The following is a 16742-nucleotide window of genomic DNA, read 5'->3' on the forward strand; positions in this document are numbered from 1 at the left end:
TCAGCGGGCGTCTAAGCCACCAGCTGATGGATGAACATTTCCTCTGAAGAGTGGGATGATTCTCCTCCTCCCCTGAGGGCAATGAGGAAGACAGAACCCGCTGACATGTTGGGCAAATAAACTGCAAGTAATGGGTGGAGACAGGTGATGTGATGAATGAACTGACCGTGGTTAATCTGTGTGGGAGACACAACTCTAATGTCTGATTTCACCAGACACAACAATCCCCCTTCCAACCTTCTTGTTTTTCCCCCCAAATAAAAATAGAGATCGCTCATAGGTTTAATATTTGTCTTCGATCCAAACCAGTCTATGCAGATGTCTGTTTGGCAACTCCTTGTATCAACACCTTCAAATAGAGAGGAAACTCTAATCTAGTTAATCTGTATTGTTGGAATGAGAACAAAAAAATCACATTCCTTTGCTTTTTTATTTATTCTCTCATCTGGAACAATTCGCTGTGACGGTGTCATTATTCAAGGACGTGTGGAAGTGGGAATTAAATCACCAACCCCATGAGTAATAACCTACCTGCACTACATGTCCCAGCTGCCTCTGGAGTCATCTTAAGAGCATTTAGAGTGAAATTCATTGGTTTAATTGAAGGCAGTGAAAAACAGGTATTGTAGAAAGTGCAGCGTTGTTCACGTCTGCTGGGGGATGAAGAGCAACATCACTGAGGTGCACTTGAGCAAATCCTGGAGACACAGAGACCACCTGGCTGTCTTTAACGTTCAGTGCATTTTATTTTTTAATCACAGTACAAAAATAAATTAAAATAAGCAGCAACTAACTGAAAAAAGTGTCAATTACAGCAACAGCTTTTTTGTCTTTTTCAAAAAAGAAAAAACATTTGAATTGAATAGCATTTAAACATCCCCTCCCCCATCTGACAGAGGAAAAACCAAGTCCTAGTACCGGTGTGGTTGGTGAATGCTCCATGTCCATTAGAAAACATGTCACACATTCTTCTGTACAAAAAAAAAAAGTCATACACACACACACACACACACACACCTGCACACATATGCAGCCAATGCCTCTCTTCATGTCGTTCTTGAACCACTGTTTCATTTTTTTATCTACAAAGTACGCAACAAGATACAGAAAAAGAGTTTGACGGAAACCTTTAACTATCACTTGAGTCTTTTTTCTTATTTTATAAGCATTTGAAAGTATTTTTTCAAACAACTATTCAACAATGCAAAGTGGAAAAAAATGGCACATTTAAAGTGAATTGGGGGCAAATGGATAGAGAGAGAGAGAGGGAGATTGTTTTTGAGGCCTTTACCCAAAATGCTCCGCTTTCCCTGCCAGAGCAGAGGTCCATCTAAAGTGCGCGTTGCCCTAGAGTTGCCCGTACAAACACTCCAAATGAACTTTCTCTCAGCGATCTAATTCCCTGTGGCAGAGAACCTTGTAGGCGCAGGTTGTGACCATCAGACGCACTACTTTTCTTTTGCTTCAAGTAGCAGCAGAGAAGCGCTTCATTCACTGGGGACAAATTAAGAACATGATGCAAGTTGGTTTGTGACGCTGTTTTGATCAACTGTCAGAATACTAGCGCAGAAGGAGTTTGCACAGTTTTTTCTTGAGGAGAGTTTAAAAAAAAGGAATAATCGCATACATTTCTGGGTGGAAATACTGTTGACTTGCAGTTACGATGACACCAAGAAGCAGCAGGAACGTTGCTTCACAACAAACTGAATCTATCTCTCAGTTGTCTGCATGCTTTCTGTCTTGGCCGCCACGTCTTTGGCATTGCACGCCACAGCGAGTCATTTCTGTGGAGGTCACCGCGTCTCCTGCAGCCCCCGGGACGGCTGTTATGTCACCTTACATTTGATTTACACAGACACGGTGCCTTTGCATCACCCTCAAGGTAAGCTGTGCTTTTCTGCAGTGATGCTGAACAAGTGCTGTTGAAATAAATTAATTCCCCTCCCAGAAAAATGAGTGTGCTTTCCCTTTCTGATATGTGGGACAGCAGGTTGGGTAAGCCCATCACGGCAGTCAGAGCTGCGTTTGACAAATGTTTTCTGGGTATTTTCTCGCATATAGAGTTGATAGTGTCTTTAGGTCAACGTGTCCTTGATGATATCTCTTTGGAGATGGTCAGATTGACATTGGTTTTTGACCTCAATTGCTTCTTAAGATAGATATTCATCAATAAATCTCCAGCAGTCATTTGCATAACCTGGATCAATCTTCATTCCAACCAAAGATAAGTACACCTACCAACCAGTAACCCCCCTCCCACCACCACCTCCGCCATGCCATTCCCTTTTCAATGTCTCTCATCGTGATCTTTCATGTACATTAAATATGCCTAAATAAATACGTAAATGGCAATAAATTAGGTGTCAGTAAGTAGTTATTAGTAGATGAAAATCCACCTGATCATTCAACAGCAGGACCAAAAGTACAGTATTTTAAACCAGCAGGATTTTCTTCAGAGATATGGCACTGTTAAAACATTTTCTATGCTGAATCATAAGCACAAAATCAAACATCATTCCAAGGTGGTTGCAACACAACCTATAGACAAAAGTACAAAATGAACTTCCCTGGTAAACAAATAGCCTATTTTATCAAGCAGAGCTAAAAATAACTAGTGTCACTTTGTTCACAGCATTCTCTAATGCAGATGCAGTTGGTTTACAAATCATGTAAAAAGAAGTTAAAGGAATAATAATAATAATAATAGTTGTTCCTGCCTTCCTGGAAACTCAGTAAAGTCGCATGGCACACGTGCAAAACATTGTTTCTAAGTTAAAAAATGAAATCAAGGTAAATTTGTTCCAGCAAAGCAATAAATAAACCTCCATAGGTGTAAGCCTCTGGGGGGTAAAACATCCATTAACTAGTTCTTTTACTTTTTTTTCCTAGATGAAAATAAAGTAGGGGGGGCTTCTGATGAATAGTCATCATCGGCCATATGTCCGCCGGCTGTTGTCTTCTTATCAAAAGTCCCACAATGCATTGTTTGCTTACTGTCTTCCACTGCACAGTCCTGCTGAAGAGCCATGAACAGGAACTAGGGGGTGACCCCCCCCACCCCCACCCCCTCACTGTTCTTTCAGATATGCATTGCAGCCAAAAAAAAAAGTCCAGTAATTCCACATTAACTCGAGGAGACATGGTGTTTCGGTGATTCAAAGGAGCCGGGGTTTGCAGGCGGGGGTGCCTGTTCATCCACAATGCATGAAGACAGCCAGTCAGGCGATGGCCCTCACCCTCCTGCAGTAGGCAGTGCACATCACATGGTCAAACAGTCAGAAGGTCACTGGTGGGCTGCTGCAGCCTCAGCCTTTTCCACATTCATTGCTGTAGTTCTATGCTCCCTTTTCTAATGTTTTCTTTTTTTTCTGCATCTTTGTTTTTTTTTGTATTTCATATAGATATATATTCGTATGTTAGCAAAGGATTTACCCAAGTCTGGCATTTTTTTTTTTTTAATTTATATATCATTGTCAGGGGGGAAAAAAAACAAAGCATATGTTCTCAGGTTTATAAGAAATCTATCCTTCATCATCCAGAAGTAGAATTTGGCCTCGATAATTAGGTGCCTCCAAGAAGCAAAAAGAGTGCTTCTGCTTTTTAGATCCTTTTGTTTCAGTTTGACTTGATTTCAAATACAAAGCAAACATTCATGGTTTCTCCTCTACAGTCTAAAGTGTAGATATAATAGAAAGCTGGAGCAATAATAAATAAATTGCATCACCAATAACCTTTCAAACTTGTTAAAAATGCCAGACTGGAGTCCCCCCCCCCCACTTTTCACCTCTGAACCCTGTCCCTTCCCCCCCGAGCATCCCCTCACCGGTCCAGGCCAATGAGCAGGCGGCTCCTCTCCTCCTCCTTCTGGCTCTCATTCTTCAGGTCGGCGAACACCTGAGTGAAGTAATGCGGGTCAGAGTTGATCTGGAGCATCTTTGCGCTCATCAGGTTGATGATGGACAGGCAGCGGTCCCAGAAGGTCTCCTTGGAGCTCTCCACTAAGAAGGGCTTGAGTGGGTAGGAGATCTCGTTGCCCATGTAGGAGTAGGACAGGTAGAGGCAGGTAAGCAGCACGGCCTGCAGCTCGTGCTCCGTGGCCACCTCAGACGAGACCACGTCGCGGCACAGCATGTACACAAAGACCACGTTTGCGGGGGTGATGAAGCCCTGGTCTTGCCAGCCTTGGAGCAGCAGGGAGCGATCCACGCTGCGCAGCCACAGCACCGGGTCAGTGGGTGACAGGTGTTTCAGACGGTAACAGCGCCGGCACAGAAAGTCCCCCAGGCAGCGCAGGAGCTCACTGGTGGAGGCCTGGACGATCACTCTCTTTGGGGTCCCAGGGGCCACGTTGGAGTTGGCCAGAGGGGCCTTCTTGACAGATGATGTTGTGTTGTTGGAGCTCTTGGTAAGGGCTGGAGTATTCTGATCCTGGGTGAAGGAAGAGAGGTTGGCGCATGACTGAGACTTCTTCAGGTTTTCGTTGTTCAGGTGGGTCACATTGTTCTGGTAGTTGCCGTTGGGCTGCACCTTCTTGGAGCCTTTCTTCTTGGCTGACACCGCTACAATCCGCTTCCACGGTAGCACGTTAATGAGTGAATGGCGCTTCAGGTTCTTGTCTTTGGCGTTCTTGCTGTTCTGGACAGCGGTGTAGTGGCCCACTGTGGCCGGTCCATCCTCAAAGAGGGCCGCCTTTCTGTAGCTAGGTGACAAAGACAGCACGGTTCCCATGGTGAAAACGGGTTGGCGTCCACGGGCTTCAGCCGCACGGGGTCAGAAGAGCGTCTGCCAGTGGAGATCCTGAGGGTCTCGAGGCCTCAATGCGTCCGGGAGCTGGGCTTCCCTGGTTACAGGCCGACACTTGGCATCTAAAGCGAGGAGTAAATGGTCCTGTGAGGGGATAACGATCAGCTTGACTTAAACGAGTCTCTGTTGTGTTTCAGATCTCCAGACGGCAGCTGCTGCAAGCAGGAAAGATCAATGATGAGAAGAGAAAATGCTGAATGATCAGCTGCTTTTAAATTAACCAAGGATGTATACAAGTAAATAAAAACAAATAAATAAATAAAACAAAATGAATAAAAACCAAAAAAATTTTTTAAATGTATGTGATCTCACATTAGATCTAGGAATCTTCAGCTTTCAAGAAATAATCTTGCCATTATCTATCTGTTGGTGGTTTATCTGACAGAACCCTTGGAACTGATTCGACTCACTAAGTGCTGGAATGGATCACCATGTGTTTGCATAGTATAGAATTTGTAATTCTATTACAAACCTTCAAGTATTTTTAATGATTCTGCGTCGGCTGTTGCATATTTGTTTTAAATGCATACTGAACAGTGAATTGATGAGCATTTCATATTTCATGTCCAAATACCGACACGCCTCCCTTCTCGCTGAAACGGTAGAACAGAAAGGTAAACACGTAATTAACAGGTGAAGGTCGAGATTGATGCGCTGGATTCGACTGATCGACGCGCAAATCCAAGGTCGTCCGATTTAACCCACCTCCAAAAAAACAACAACAACAACAACAACAACACAACACGACCAAAGAGATTCTTTCTTCATTCTATGCTTCTTTCATGCGACGACATATTTTCATCCTCACTGCAGTGCCTATGCATTACCAAAGACAGTCAGTCGATAGATCGACTATTCGCTGGCGCAGGGCTGTAAAAAACAAAAACAAAAACAAAACAAAAAAAAAGCTGTTGGATCCTTCATTCCATCACCATGTCATCAATCTGATCTGTCAAAAAAATGTAGAGAAATTCCCAAAACGCTGTATTTTGGATCGGACTTTGCTGGCCTGTAATTAAAGGATGCGTCGGCTGAGAGGAAGACTTGTGCGCACCGGTGCTCTCCGTGGTGCTGAACCGGAGCGTCTGCGTCGAAATGGCTACGATAGGCGGTGGCTTAAAATGGGGAAGACCGTTTCCATGTTATCTTTTATTATTCTAGAATCTGCCTGGTATTTACTAGATATATTTCTTTCTATCTATCGATTTTATTTTTTAGTTGTTGTGGCTGCGCGTCGCCTGAGTTAAATAAAAAAACAGGTGAATGGATCAGTAAATCTGTGCAATCTAATCAGCTGCACTTTCACAAACAATATATCACAAAATCAACGTGAACTCACCAGGTTGCCTGTTCGAATGTGATTTAGTAATGCTGTAACGATGATCGGTCCGGTTTTTTTTTTTTTTCTCCTTACGAGATGGGATTAAAAGATCAGACCATCTCGAAGAATATAGAAACGCCAAAATGAAAAGAGGAACAAAAATAAATAAATATCTGGACCAATCCTAAACAAAAAAAAAAAAAATGAAACGGTGGATGAACACGCCTGGTGTCGGCGATGATAGGTAGTTGTGGAATGGTTGCTGAGATGACGATGTTGGTCCTCCTGGCCGTGAGATGCGGATGCTGCGAGGGCTGATGTTGTGTTGTGTCACTGAGTGTGAGGATGGTTGACGCAAAGGCGGTGGTGGGGCGCCGCTCTGCGCTCCCTCCGCGGTGCTGTCTCTCTGCTGGGAAACAACGCCGCCTCACGCCACACAGCGGCCAAACCCGCTGAACTCTCCCTTCATGCTGTTTTCTTCATGCAATCATTTCAGTCAACAATTTAGCCATGCAACATGCATGTGTGAGCACAACGTGGGTTGAAGCATAGGTAGCTCGTTCTACAGCTGCTCTGAGTATAGAACCCGTGGATTAGGATACGTTATTATTACTGCATATCCGCGTGGTTTCTTACAATAATCGCAAATAAACTATATGATATTACACGATATTTCTTGGCGAGGTTTTGCACGTGTCTGCGCTCCATTATTAATTGTGGTAACCCGCCATTGTCACCTCCCCCCTCCCCCATTTAAATCATTTTGTTTTGTTATATTCAGCGTTAGACATCAGCCACTTACACATTAGACCTATCAGTGTAAAACCATTCTACACAGATAGACGCAGAGCATTAAGCCCAATATTTTGATGTTATATTTAACTGATCTGTATAGTTTTTGATATTTTTCACTTGAAATAACTGATCAGAATCCTAAAATTCGTAGGATTTATTGCCTCCAAAGTTATTATATCTTCAGATGCGCAAGACACTAAACAAGCAAATTTATGTGTACTTCAATTTTTATGGAAACACTATTGATCTCATAATAATTAATTCTCAAAAACATAACTGCACAAAATATAAAATATTATATAATTGTAATATTATGGATCTTGTGTCAAACATACAACCATTTAATGTATACCATCAAATAATATTTGTAGGAAGGAGAAGAGCTAGTATAAATGTATGACCCTTTTTTTGAGAAGACTACATTTCCCATATGCCTTAAAGTCCCGTCATGCAAATGTAACGATGACGTCGCATACGCGAAGTAACGTAGTGTCAGCACGCAATTTTCATTCAGCAGCATTTTGAAAAAGGAAGATGGCGGCTGCAGCAGTGGTTGAATTTCAGAGAGCCCAGTCTCTCATTAGCACGGACCGCGACGCCTCGATTGACATTCTCCATTCTATAGGTAGGTGTTCGGGTAGGTTTTTGAGATGGACACTATTCCGCTGACAACTTAAAAGTGTTTTTTCTCAGTCGGTATCAGGCAGCGAGGCTAGCATGTTAGCTAGTGGCGTTCCATAGCAAGAGCCGGTGGTGTGCCGTGCTGACTCACTGCTGAATGGTGGGTAACGGCAACTGCTAGTAGATAGAAAGAGTTAGCATCTTAGCAACTATGCTAACTTTAGGCCCCAGCGTGAAATGTGTACTAGCTATAATCACTCGAAAGCGTTTGGTTGTACGGGGTTTTTGTGTTTTTTCGTTAATGACCACATTTTCCTAGCTAGTTGACATTAGCTGTACTTAACATTGTACCGTTCGCGCGAATGCTATTGTTGCTAACGTCATTGTTGTCAAAAGCCTTTAACTCATGTCATCCAAAGAAGTAAAGGACAGCTTTCTGACAGGCAAAAATACCTGCAGCCTATTAAGCTATCAGTGACAGAGTTATGAATAAATGGCTGTGTGACTCGTGTTAAGGTTGTGTTCTACATGGAAAGTAATGGGGAGAGGATAATAAATAATTGTAGACACATTTTACATTGGAATTACTGATTTGAAATTGCCTTGTCACTACTACAGCTTACACATGAGCAGTAAAGATGTTGACTTTAAGCCTCTTACTTGTTAATATTTTGAAGCATGATTTTGTTTTAAGTGTGTCATGTATTAATTAGCTTTTGACAGAACAGTATGGGTGATTTTTTTCTACAAGTTAGTAAAAGGAAGTCCTTTAATTGATTGAATTGATATATTATTATTATTTGATGCATTTCACCCCTATTTATAATTTAAGTGTAAATTAATTATTTTGGAGTGTTGTTCAGACATGAAGAATTTGCTTTTTTGACTTTTTTTTAATAAGCTAAACCATATTTGCAGAAAACTGGTGTGTCTATTCAATACTGATTTAAATTGAGATGGTGTACTGTTGATTGAATATGATGTCTATGTGTTGCCTGCCTTTTTAACAGTGAGGAGAGATGTACAAGAAAATGATGAGGAAGCTGTTAGGGTTAAAGAACAGAGTATCCTGGAACTGGGAACACTCTTGGCCAAAACAGGACAGGCTGCAGGTAATGAAATCCCACTTTGATGTTAATTTGGTGCCAGATTTTCCTTCTACAGTCTATAAGCACACACGAAGACATAAGTAATTGTATTTAAATTTCTGTTTGGTGTTCAGAGCTAGGGGGTCTGCTGAAATTTGTAAGGCCTTTCCTGATTTCCATCAGCAAGGCCAAGGCAGCCCGGCTGGTCCGCTCTTTATTGGATCTCTTTCTTGACATGGAGGCAGCAACAGGTCAGGAGGTTGAGCTATGTCTTGAATGCATTGAGTGGGCCAAGGCTGAGAAGAGAACCTTCCTACGACAGGCTCTGGAGGTAAGGAGGTTTTATATGTGTTTACAGTTACAGTCTAAAACCATAAATGTAAATCAATCCCACATAGTAGCCAAAGTTAATTCACTGAAATGTAAGGAATTCAAATGGAACTCAACCCTGTGATGTCTGAATGAAAGCATCAGAGGAGGAGTTTGATGACATTGATTCGTCAGTGGTTTTAGGCTTGTCAGAAAGTTTTGTAACAACTTGTAGCTCCCAGATTATGCCACTCAAGGTTAATCATTTGCTATCTGTTTTGGAACTTGGTTGCTGATGAGGCTAAAATGTAATTGTACTTAATTATTATTAAGTACAATTACAATTAAGTAAAATAATTATTATTAGTAATTATTTTGCGTTATGTGAAAAGGCCAAAAATAGTGACCAAGCTATCACCAACAGTGGATTTATTGACCCTGTTACCTGATCGTAGTTGGTACGTGCAACGCGGTTCATGATTATTAACAAAAGAGAAACCAAAAGGGATATTCTCAGATAAAGCGTCTGCTGTGTAGAGGATTAAATTTAACATTTTCTGGCTCAAAGAGTGGGAGTTTTAGTGAATCTTTTATGTGTTCTTGCTGCTTTGGATTACAACCAAACGAAAATAGGAAATTTTAAGTATTTAAGTATGACTGAAGAATGAGAAAGTGAAACAGAAATGCTGAGAAAGTGAAAAACAGATTCTTGCATGTATCTGGTAAAAGATTCTGACATCATTCTGCTACAGAAGTCGAAGTGGGCTTCACGGCCAAATGACTGGCAGCACTGTCACATTCACAGCCTGGAATATGTGGGGGCTTTGACTGAATTACTGGCGCAGCAAATCTGTGTATTTCTATATAAATAGGTGTAATGTGCACAAGAAAACCATGTATGAATGACTTGAAGCTTAGTAGAGGTATGTTTTTCAGACCAGCTAGAGTTTGTCTCCAGCCTCCCAGAATAAGTAATGTGATAGGAAGAAAATAAAAATTTTTTTAACAGCCTTGTGTGTAACATGAGCCAAGGCTGTGAGAGAAATATGTTCTCATATGCTTGGGTGAGATCCACCTTTTATAAGTGTTGGTTTGCATTCTATTTTTGGTACTTTTTCTAAAAAAGCATTCCAGTAAATGTATGAACTATCGCTGAGACATCATGGTACTTAAACATACAGTCAAGGAATGTAATAGAACTATCAGATGGTTAAAAGTTTTGAAGTTATAGTTATAGAAGCATCATGTTCTTATTGCTGGCTTTCTGTTTGCATTTGTCTGCTCAGTGATACCAGATCGAAATTAACTCGTCACTACATCTGGTACATTTGTTGTCATTTTTTAATGAGCTGGATTGTTGTCGTATATAATCTCTGAATATTGAACCTGTAAATATGTTTTCATGTAGACGTTTCAATCTTGATTTCCATCAATGTTTTTAGAGGGAAACTAGGTACTGTGTGGGTACAAAATGAAATAGATAAATTGGAAAACAAGCAAAATGGAATTTTTCCTGAATAATTGGCCTATTCAAACTTGGAAAATATTCTGTGGAGGTCAATCACATTAGTGAAAAGATTAAGCAAATTAACTAAACAAAAAAAGTCTGAAATAGTAGGACTTGACTCTGAACTCTCTTGCATTTTCTTTTTCTTTACCACAAGGTCATAAGATTACCAAAGCAGATCTCTACTTGTCTAACAGCCTTCTTTCTCCTCTCAGGCACGACTGATCTCACTCTATTTTGACACTAAACGATACCAGGAGGCCTTGGCCCTTGGTAAGTGTTTACAGACATGACTTCTTAATATTTTTTGTAAATGATAGCCTCTATCTTCAGAGTTTTTCAAATTCACAGGCATTGCTATTGGACCTAAAATATTCACCAGAAGTTTTATAGTTCAGCAAGCAGCAACAAAACTTTCATAGTTTTAATTGAGATTTTATTTAACCTATGAGTAGCAGGTTTAATAGTTGCCTTCATAAAATATGTGGTCCTTATTAAAATGTGACTAATGTAACTTGAAAGCAAGGGTTTGTGAAGTTTGTCCTCTATGAAAGAAAGAGAGAACAGCATATGCTAGGACTACAGGTTTACATCTGTCCTCTAGCTACATTAGTTGAATCACATGATACCAATGGTTGTTTGTCCTCTTTCCTTCAGGTTCCCAGTTGCTCCAGGAACTGAAAAAGATGGATGACAAAGCTCTTCTGGTAGAAGTTCAGCTGCTTGAAAGTAAGACATACCATGCTCTCAGCAACCTACCCAAGGCTCGCGCAGCCCTCACCTCCGCCAGGACCACTGCCAACGCCATTTACTGTCCTCCCAAACTTCAGGCAGCTCTTGACATGCAGTCAGGTCAGATTTGTGTCCTTTTCTCACTTCCAGTTTTTGTGTGTTGGTTACTTGAAAGGTAGAATTTATCATACCAGTGAACAGAAGGATTTCCTGATAGCATAATAAATCATTGTTGGTATTATAAGCATCATACTGTGTAAAAATAACCTTCAAATACTAAAAAGTGGTTAATTTATTACTGTATGATGATTCTTATTCTAGTCTAACAATAATTATCTTAAATTGTAGTCTTTTAGCAGTCATTTCATTTTTGTCAAAATACCTCAAAGGAATCTTTAGGGTTTGGGAAAATGCAGCTGCTATTCCAAACCTGCCTGGTATGAATACATTTTAAAACTATACGGCAGTGTTCATACCCGATCAGAGTGATGATAAATGCAGTGGGAATTTTGACTGGTTATGTTTTAGTACTTTTGTGATTCATAACACTTTGGGGAGTATTCCCACACATAAAGAATTCAAGGGAAGTTAACATGTTCTAATTATTGAGTCAAACCCCATGACGCACGACATGGTGGTTTCCCCAGTAACTCAGCTCATTTTATGCAGGTAACCATCCCAGTCACACTTTGTTTGCCAGTGTGTAGGCAGAGGAACTAGTAGGCTTGATAAAATCAAAGTTATTCATGAATTCTCAGCACAGTGTGGAAAAACTGCATGTTAATCTATCGTTGAGTCACATGAGGGATTATCCTCATCCCAGGAAGTTTATCAAGTTGTTTTGCTATTTCTCATGACTGATGCCAAGTGTTTTCTGTAGAAGGTAACTCATGTTGTATCATCTCTGTTGCAGGGATCATCCATGCAGCCGAGGAGAAGGACTGGAAGACGGCCTACTCCTACTTCTTTGAGGCCTTTGAGGGCTACGACTCTATAGACAGCCCCAGAGCAATCACAGCACTCAAATACATGCTTCTGTGCAAAATCGTTCTCAACTTGTGAGTAGAAAGTCAACATACTGTGTTTTCACGGCATTTATTAAGTTTATATGTGGTTATTAATGTCTTCATTCAATGATTCATGTGTCTGTTTCAGACCAGAAGAGGTTCAAGCCTTGATCAGTGGTAAACTGGCCCTGCGATACGCTGGCCGACAGGTTGGTGTAGTCAATGTTGTAGTTGGTACAGATGGACTTAAGAGGAAATCTCTTGTTTTTGCTTTTCCTGAATATTTCTACTGTTTCACAACTAATGTGATCATACATGGGAATGCAACATAAATGATCCTGCTCTTGATATGAAGTACAAGTTTTAGGGCAGGACATTCCGCACATTCCTTCCAGTGTTTAAAATTCCTTCTTGAAACACTGTAGATGGAAAACAAATATCTTTGGCCTTGTCTTACTCTTTTTGTTTTTGTTTTTTTTACTTCATTTTAAGTTAATGACCTTCACTACTGGGGAGCCTTCTCCATTCTGTGTTAACTCTTTCTTTGAGCTTATTTCTGCAAAATAACATTTTGATTTTCCTATTATCACCATCCGTCTACAGACAGACGCGCTGAAGTGTGTCGCCCAGGCCAGCAAGAACAGATCATTAGCTGATTTTGAAAAGGTAAGAAACCACTCCCTGAATAGTCTAACAATATCAAAGCGACAACGCGAACAACAAGTAGGCTATTGTAATTATTATTTTTCCTGATTTGTGTGCAGCACCCAGAGAAATCAGGTTCAAGTTGTTGTCATACTGGACGATTTCACCCACTGATGATATAATGGCTCTTAATTATTCCTCTTTGTAGTGTGCTGGCTTACTTATTGCCTGCTTTGTACTGTGTTGCTCAAGTGTGATTCTAAATTAAAGTTGTGTGTTGTTCAGGCCCTAACAGAGTACAGAGCGGAGCTGAGGGATGATCCGATCATCAACACTCACCTGGCTAAGTTGTATGACAACCTGCTGGAACAGAACCTCATTCGAGTTATTGAACCATTTTCCAGAGTACAGGTAAAGTTGTCAGTTGTCACTGTAGCAACATAAAATGTTATATATAATAAAAGGTTCCAAATGTAAATTTTTTTTTCATGTCTGTGTTGTCTGTTTGTGCTAATGCACTCCTCGGTAGATTCCCTGTAAATACATTGTTTTTTGCAATAAAACACAAAAGCGCGTGTATCGTGTCTGTGTCAGCATGTTCTGAACTTCACGTACCTGTTTAAGTCAAAGTAGCTCAGCGATGAATCACATTTTGAGCTGCAAGGTGATCCAGATCGCTCCCTTAATACAGGTGTAAAATATGACCCAGAATCCACCTCCAGCACTGAGAAACATGAAAGCGGGGCTATAGCATTAGGGGGTGTGTTTTCTTCTTCTGGTGGTAGTGTGATAAGGAAAATTAATTAATGCTAAGAAGATATTATTTGAAAAGTTAGTTCCAGATCTGCAAAGATGAGAGTTCGTTTTACCCACAAAGCAGCGGCACGGCAAAGACAACGGTCGTGGTTTGAGCTGTCGGTTCAGTTAGCATCACTTTGGTCCGGTCACTCCCCACATCTCAACCCCACGCGGAACATAAGGGAGAATTTCAGGGACGGATCAGCCAGTAGGACATCTAGTAGCACAGAACACTGCTGACACAGTATATTGTTAGACTTTCTGGCCGCTCTTCTAAATGATGAAGACTATCTCATATTAAAATACCCACAGATGATACATAAAATACTGTGAAAATGTTGATTTCACTTTAATCTCGTTTGCCTCATTATTTTTCTGCCCATGAGTGTGCCATCATAAAGCCTATTGAGACAGGAGTGTGACAGGATATTGTTTAACTAGTAGTAGAGTATGCCCCCCCCATGCAGTCCTGCTGGGATTTGTATTTTTCCTGATTTTAAATGCCTAGAAATCATTTTACTTGAATGCTGTTTCTATACTGTAAAATCCTGAATTTCCAATCCTTTCCTTTTCAGATAGAACACATATCGGGTCTAATCAAACTTTCAAAGGTATGTATGTTTGCAGTTGCTCAGTGTTATGATGATCATTTTTATCACCTAAAATATGGTTTTATTATTTCTTCTTTGCATAGGGAGATGTGGAGAGGAAATTATCACAGATGATTCTGGACAAAAAGTTTCACGGTAAACAAACATGAGATATTTCACACCTCAGAGGCACAGCAAACATCTTCAGGCATATCTGATTTTTTTTCTGACACTGCTTCAGGAATCCTTGACCAAGGTGAAGGCGTCCTGATCATATTTGAGGAGCCCCCAGTGGACAAAACATACGAAGCAGCCTTGGAAACAATTCAGAACATGAGCAAAGTTGTGGATTCACTTTACAACAAAGCCAAGAAGCTAACATAGGTATAAAAAAAAAAGGAATGGGAGATGAAAACTGGAATGTTTGGTCTTTATTTTATCTCTAGTAAATGTGTTCTTTCGTTCTTGCCAACAGAGCCAATTGCCGTGGCAGTGTGATGGAGGAACTGTGTGTGTTTGACCAGCGTGTGTAACATTTTAAAAACAGGACAAGGGATGGCAATGAAAAGTCCCACAAACTGCAACAAACAGGATTTCCCCCATCAAACTCCCCCTCGTCTCCCACAAAGGACAATTTCATCACTTCTCTTGAATGTTTTTCTTTTCTTTAATTTTGATATCTCTTCAGGATTCTGTATAACACTCAGCGGCCAAGTCAGGCCCATCAGGGAATATTGTACAACCACAATAAAAAGATTAAAACATTTAAGAATACATATATGTTTATATCTGCTATATAGTCCGGTTCACCAAGTCTTGAGCCGACTCCACTGCAACCTCAAAGGTGTGACTTTGACCTCTGCTGCCTCTGTTCTGCTACCGACCTGGAATGCAGATCTGAGGCTTTCTCCTCCCTGTCCATAATTTCAGAAGCACACTGTTCAGTTTTTGGAAGGTTGGGATACTCCTTGGGATTCTGACTTTTGGTCAAAGAGCTCCCTCTAGCTTTTATTTTAATCCTCATCATATCAATGCCAATAGTGAAGTACCCACTGTATTTCATTTATGTATTAAAACTCATTTTATTTGTTTTTGGTTTTGTGTTTTTGTTTTTGAAAAAACAGTTAATCAGAAGGTTGCCACATGTCTGCCCACTCTGCTAATGTAAATTTGTTGGAACAGACAGGATGCCATTTCACCACTAGTGCCATTTTTTTGGCGCTTCTGTTTGCCTCTGTTTGGGTGTAAAATAGAATTGAAGGGCAGAGGTTCTGAGCATCTGAGTTACCCCTCAGTGAACAATTCACCATTGTTCGTTCCTAGCACTAGAGTGGTATGCTAGTAACCAAACAATTTGTATGGTTTTGATTTTTTTTCTCTTATAAAGACATTTTCAAAATAAATATTTTGTATTTTAAGGATTTTGTCTTGTCTCTTGCAAAAAATTGCAGAGGGTAATTTCATATTTCTTTGGGCGCTCAGCTATAGTAGTTGGTGTAAGTATGATGGTAATGTTGAATTGTACTTGAGATGAGGGTTGATACCCATTAAATGTATACAATACTGAAAATATGTAATTAGCAACATACTTCAGACTCGATGAAAGATTGCTACTTCTTTGGTAATTCTGTGCTTTAAATCTTTAAATATACATAATTTACCCAAATCTTCCTCCTGCTGCTACATTTTTCACACCACATCAAATTGCATTACAAAAGTATCTTACATTTTTATTGTTTCGCACAGATGTTTACTCAAGTCATTATCAATTCAAATTAAGTGGACATCAGTTTGTTTTACAAATACTTTTCCTCTTGGAATAAACCAAAACCAGGTGGTCAAACAAGTGCCACAAGCTTTTCTCCTCAAGACAAATTTTTCTATGACTTATGTCCAACAGTATTTACTTCTAAAGGAGCAGGCTGTCAATGTGACCGTATTAACATCATATTACATTGTTTTTTGACTTACAGGATATTGACATTACATTATAGAAATATTAATGCAAGTGTATGCATCCACAGATTTTAAACATTTTAACTGTCGACCAAAGAAAGCGTGTGCTGAAATAGTTTAACTATTGCATTTATTCAAAAGCTAAAAAGCACACAAAGTATGAAGAGATTTTTTTTATTTGAATGTAATACCATCTATTGCTATAAAAATTTTCAGCATAAGATGAAAAGTATTATTTCCAACTCTTATTTAATCCACCTATTTTGAATTTGTTATTTTTCACTGTATATATATTTTTTGATATATTTTGTAATATTTTTCTATTATTTTTATTTTGTTTATTAATTTTTTAAAATAAAAACATTTCAACATATTTTAAAAAGAATAAGATATGAGCAGAAAAATAGAAGAAAACGTCAACATTGTTGGACTTTTCTAAATAAGATTTGTTGTCATCGTTGACTTCATGCATGTTTCCCCTAATCTGAATTTGTCCGCGGTCCAATAGCCCAAAATGAGAACAAACAAAAGTCTTACTTTTCTAACGAAAAAACAAAACCAAGGCAGTCC

The 16742-nt window shown here is 39.8% G+C and overlaps 2 protein-coding genes across 2 annotated transcripts; one reads left to right on the forward strand and one right to left on the reverse strand.

Moving 5' to 3' along the window:
* Nucleotides 1–3819: 3819 nt before the first annotated feature.
* cdk5r1b (cyclin dependent kinase 5, regulatory subunit 1b (p35)) lies at nucleotides 3820–6198 on the reverse strand. Its single transcript, XM_068304786.1, has 2 exons — nucleotides 6143–6198; nucleotides 3820–4958 (listed from the first exon to the last, which is right to left on the reverse strand). Exon 2 carries the CDS (start codon nucleotides 4726–4728, stop codon nucleotides 3820–3822), a length of 909 nt encoding a protein of 302 aa, XP_068160887.1. The 5' UTR covers nucleotides 4729–4958; nucleotides 6143–6198.
* A 1239-nt stretch (nucleotides 6199–7437) lies between these two features.
* psmd11b (proteasome 26S subunit, non-ATPase 11b) lies at nucleotides 7438–15634 on the forward strand. Its single transcript, XM_068305211.1, has 13 exons — nucleotides 7438–7544; nucleotides 8551–8652; nucleotides 8763–8959; nucleotides 10660–10717; nucleotides 11102–11296; nucleotides 12090–12234; nucleotides 12332–12392; nucleotides 12787–12849; nucleotides 13114–13239; nucleotides 14202–14237; nucleotides 14321–14372; nucleotides 14458–14600; nucleotides 14692–15634. Exons 1-12 carry the CDS (start codon nucleotides 7454–7456, stop codon nucleotides 14598–14600), a joined length of 1269 nt encoding a protein of 422 aa, XP_068161312.1. The 5' UTR covers nucleotides 7438–7453; the 3' UTR covers nucleotides 14692–15634.
* Nucleotides 15635–16742: the final 1108 nt, after the last annotated feature.

The sequence above is a fragment of the Antennarius striatus genome, chromosome 21 (genome assembly GCF_040054535.1).
Source record: "Antennarius striatus isolate MH-2024 chromosome 21, ASM4005453v1, whole genome shotgun sequence".
NCBI classification, from domain to species: domain Eukaryota; kingdom Metazoa; phylum Chordata; class Actinopteri; order Lophiiformes; family Antennariidae; genus Antennarius; species Antennarius striatus.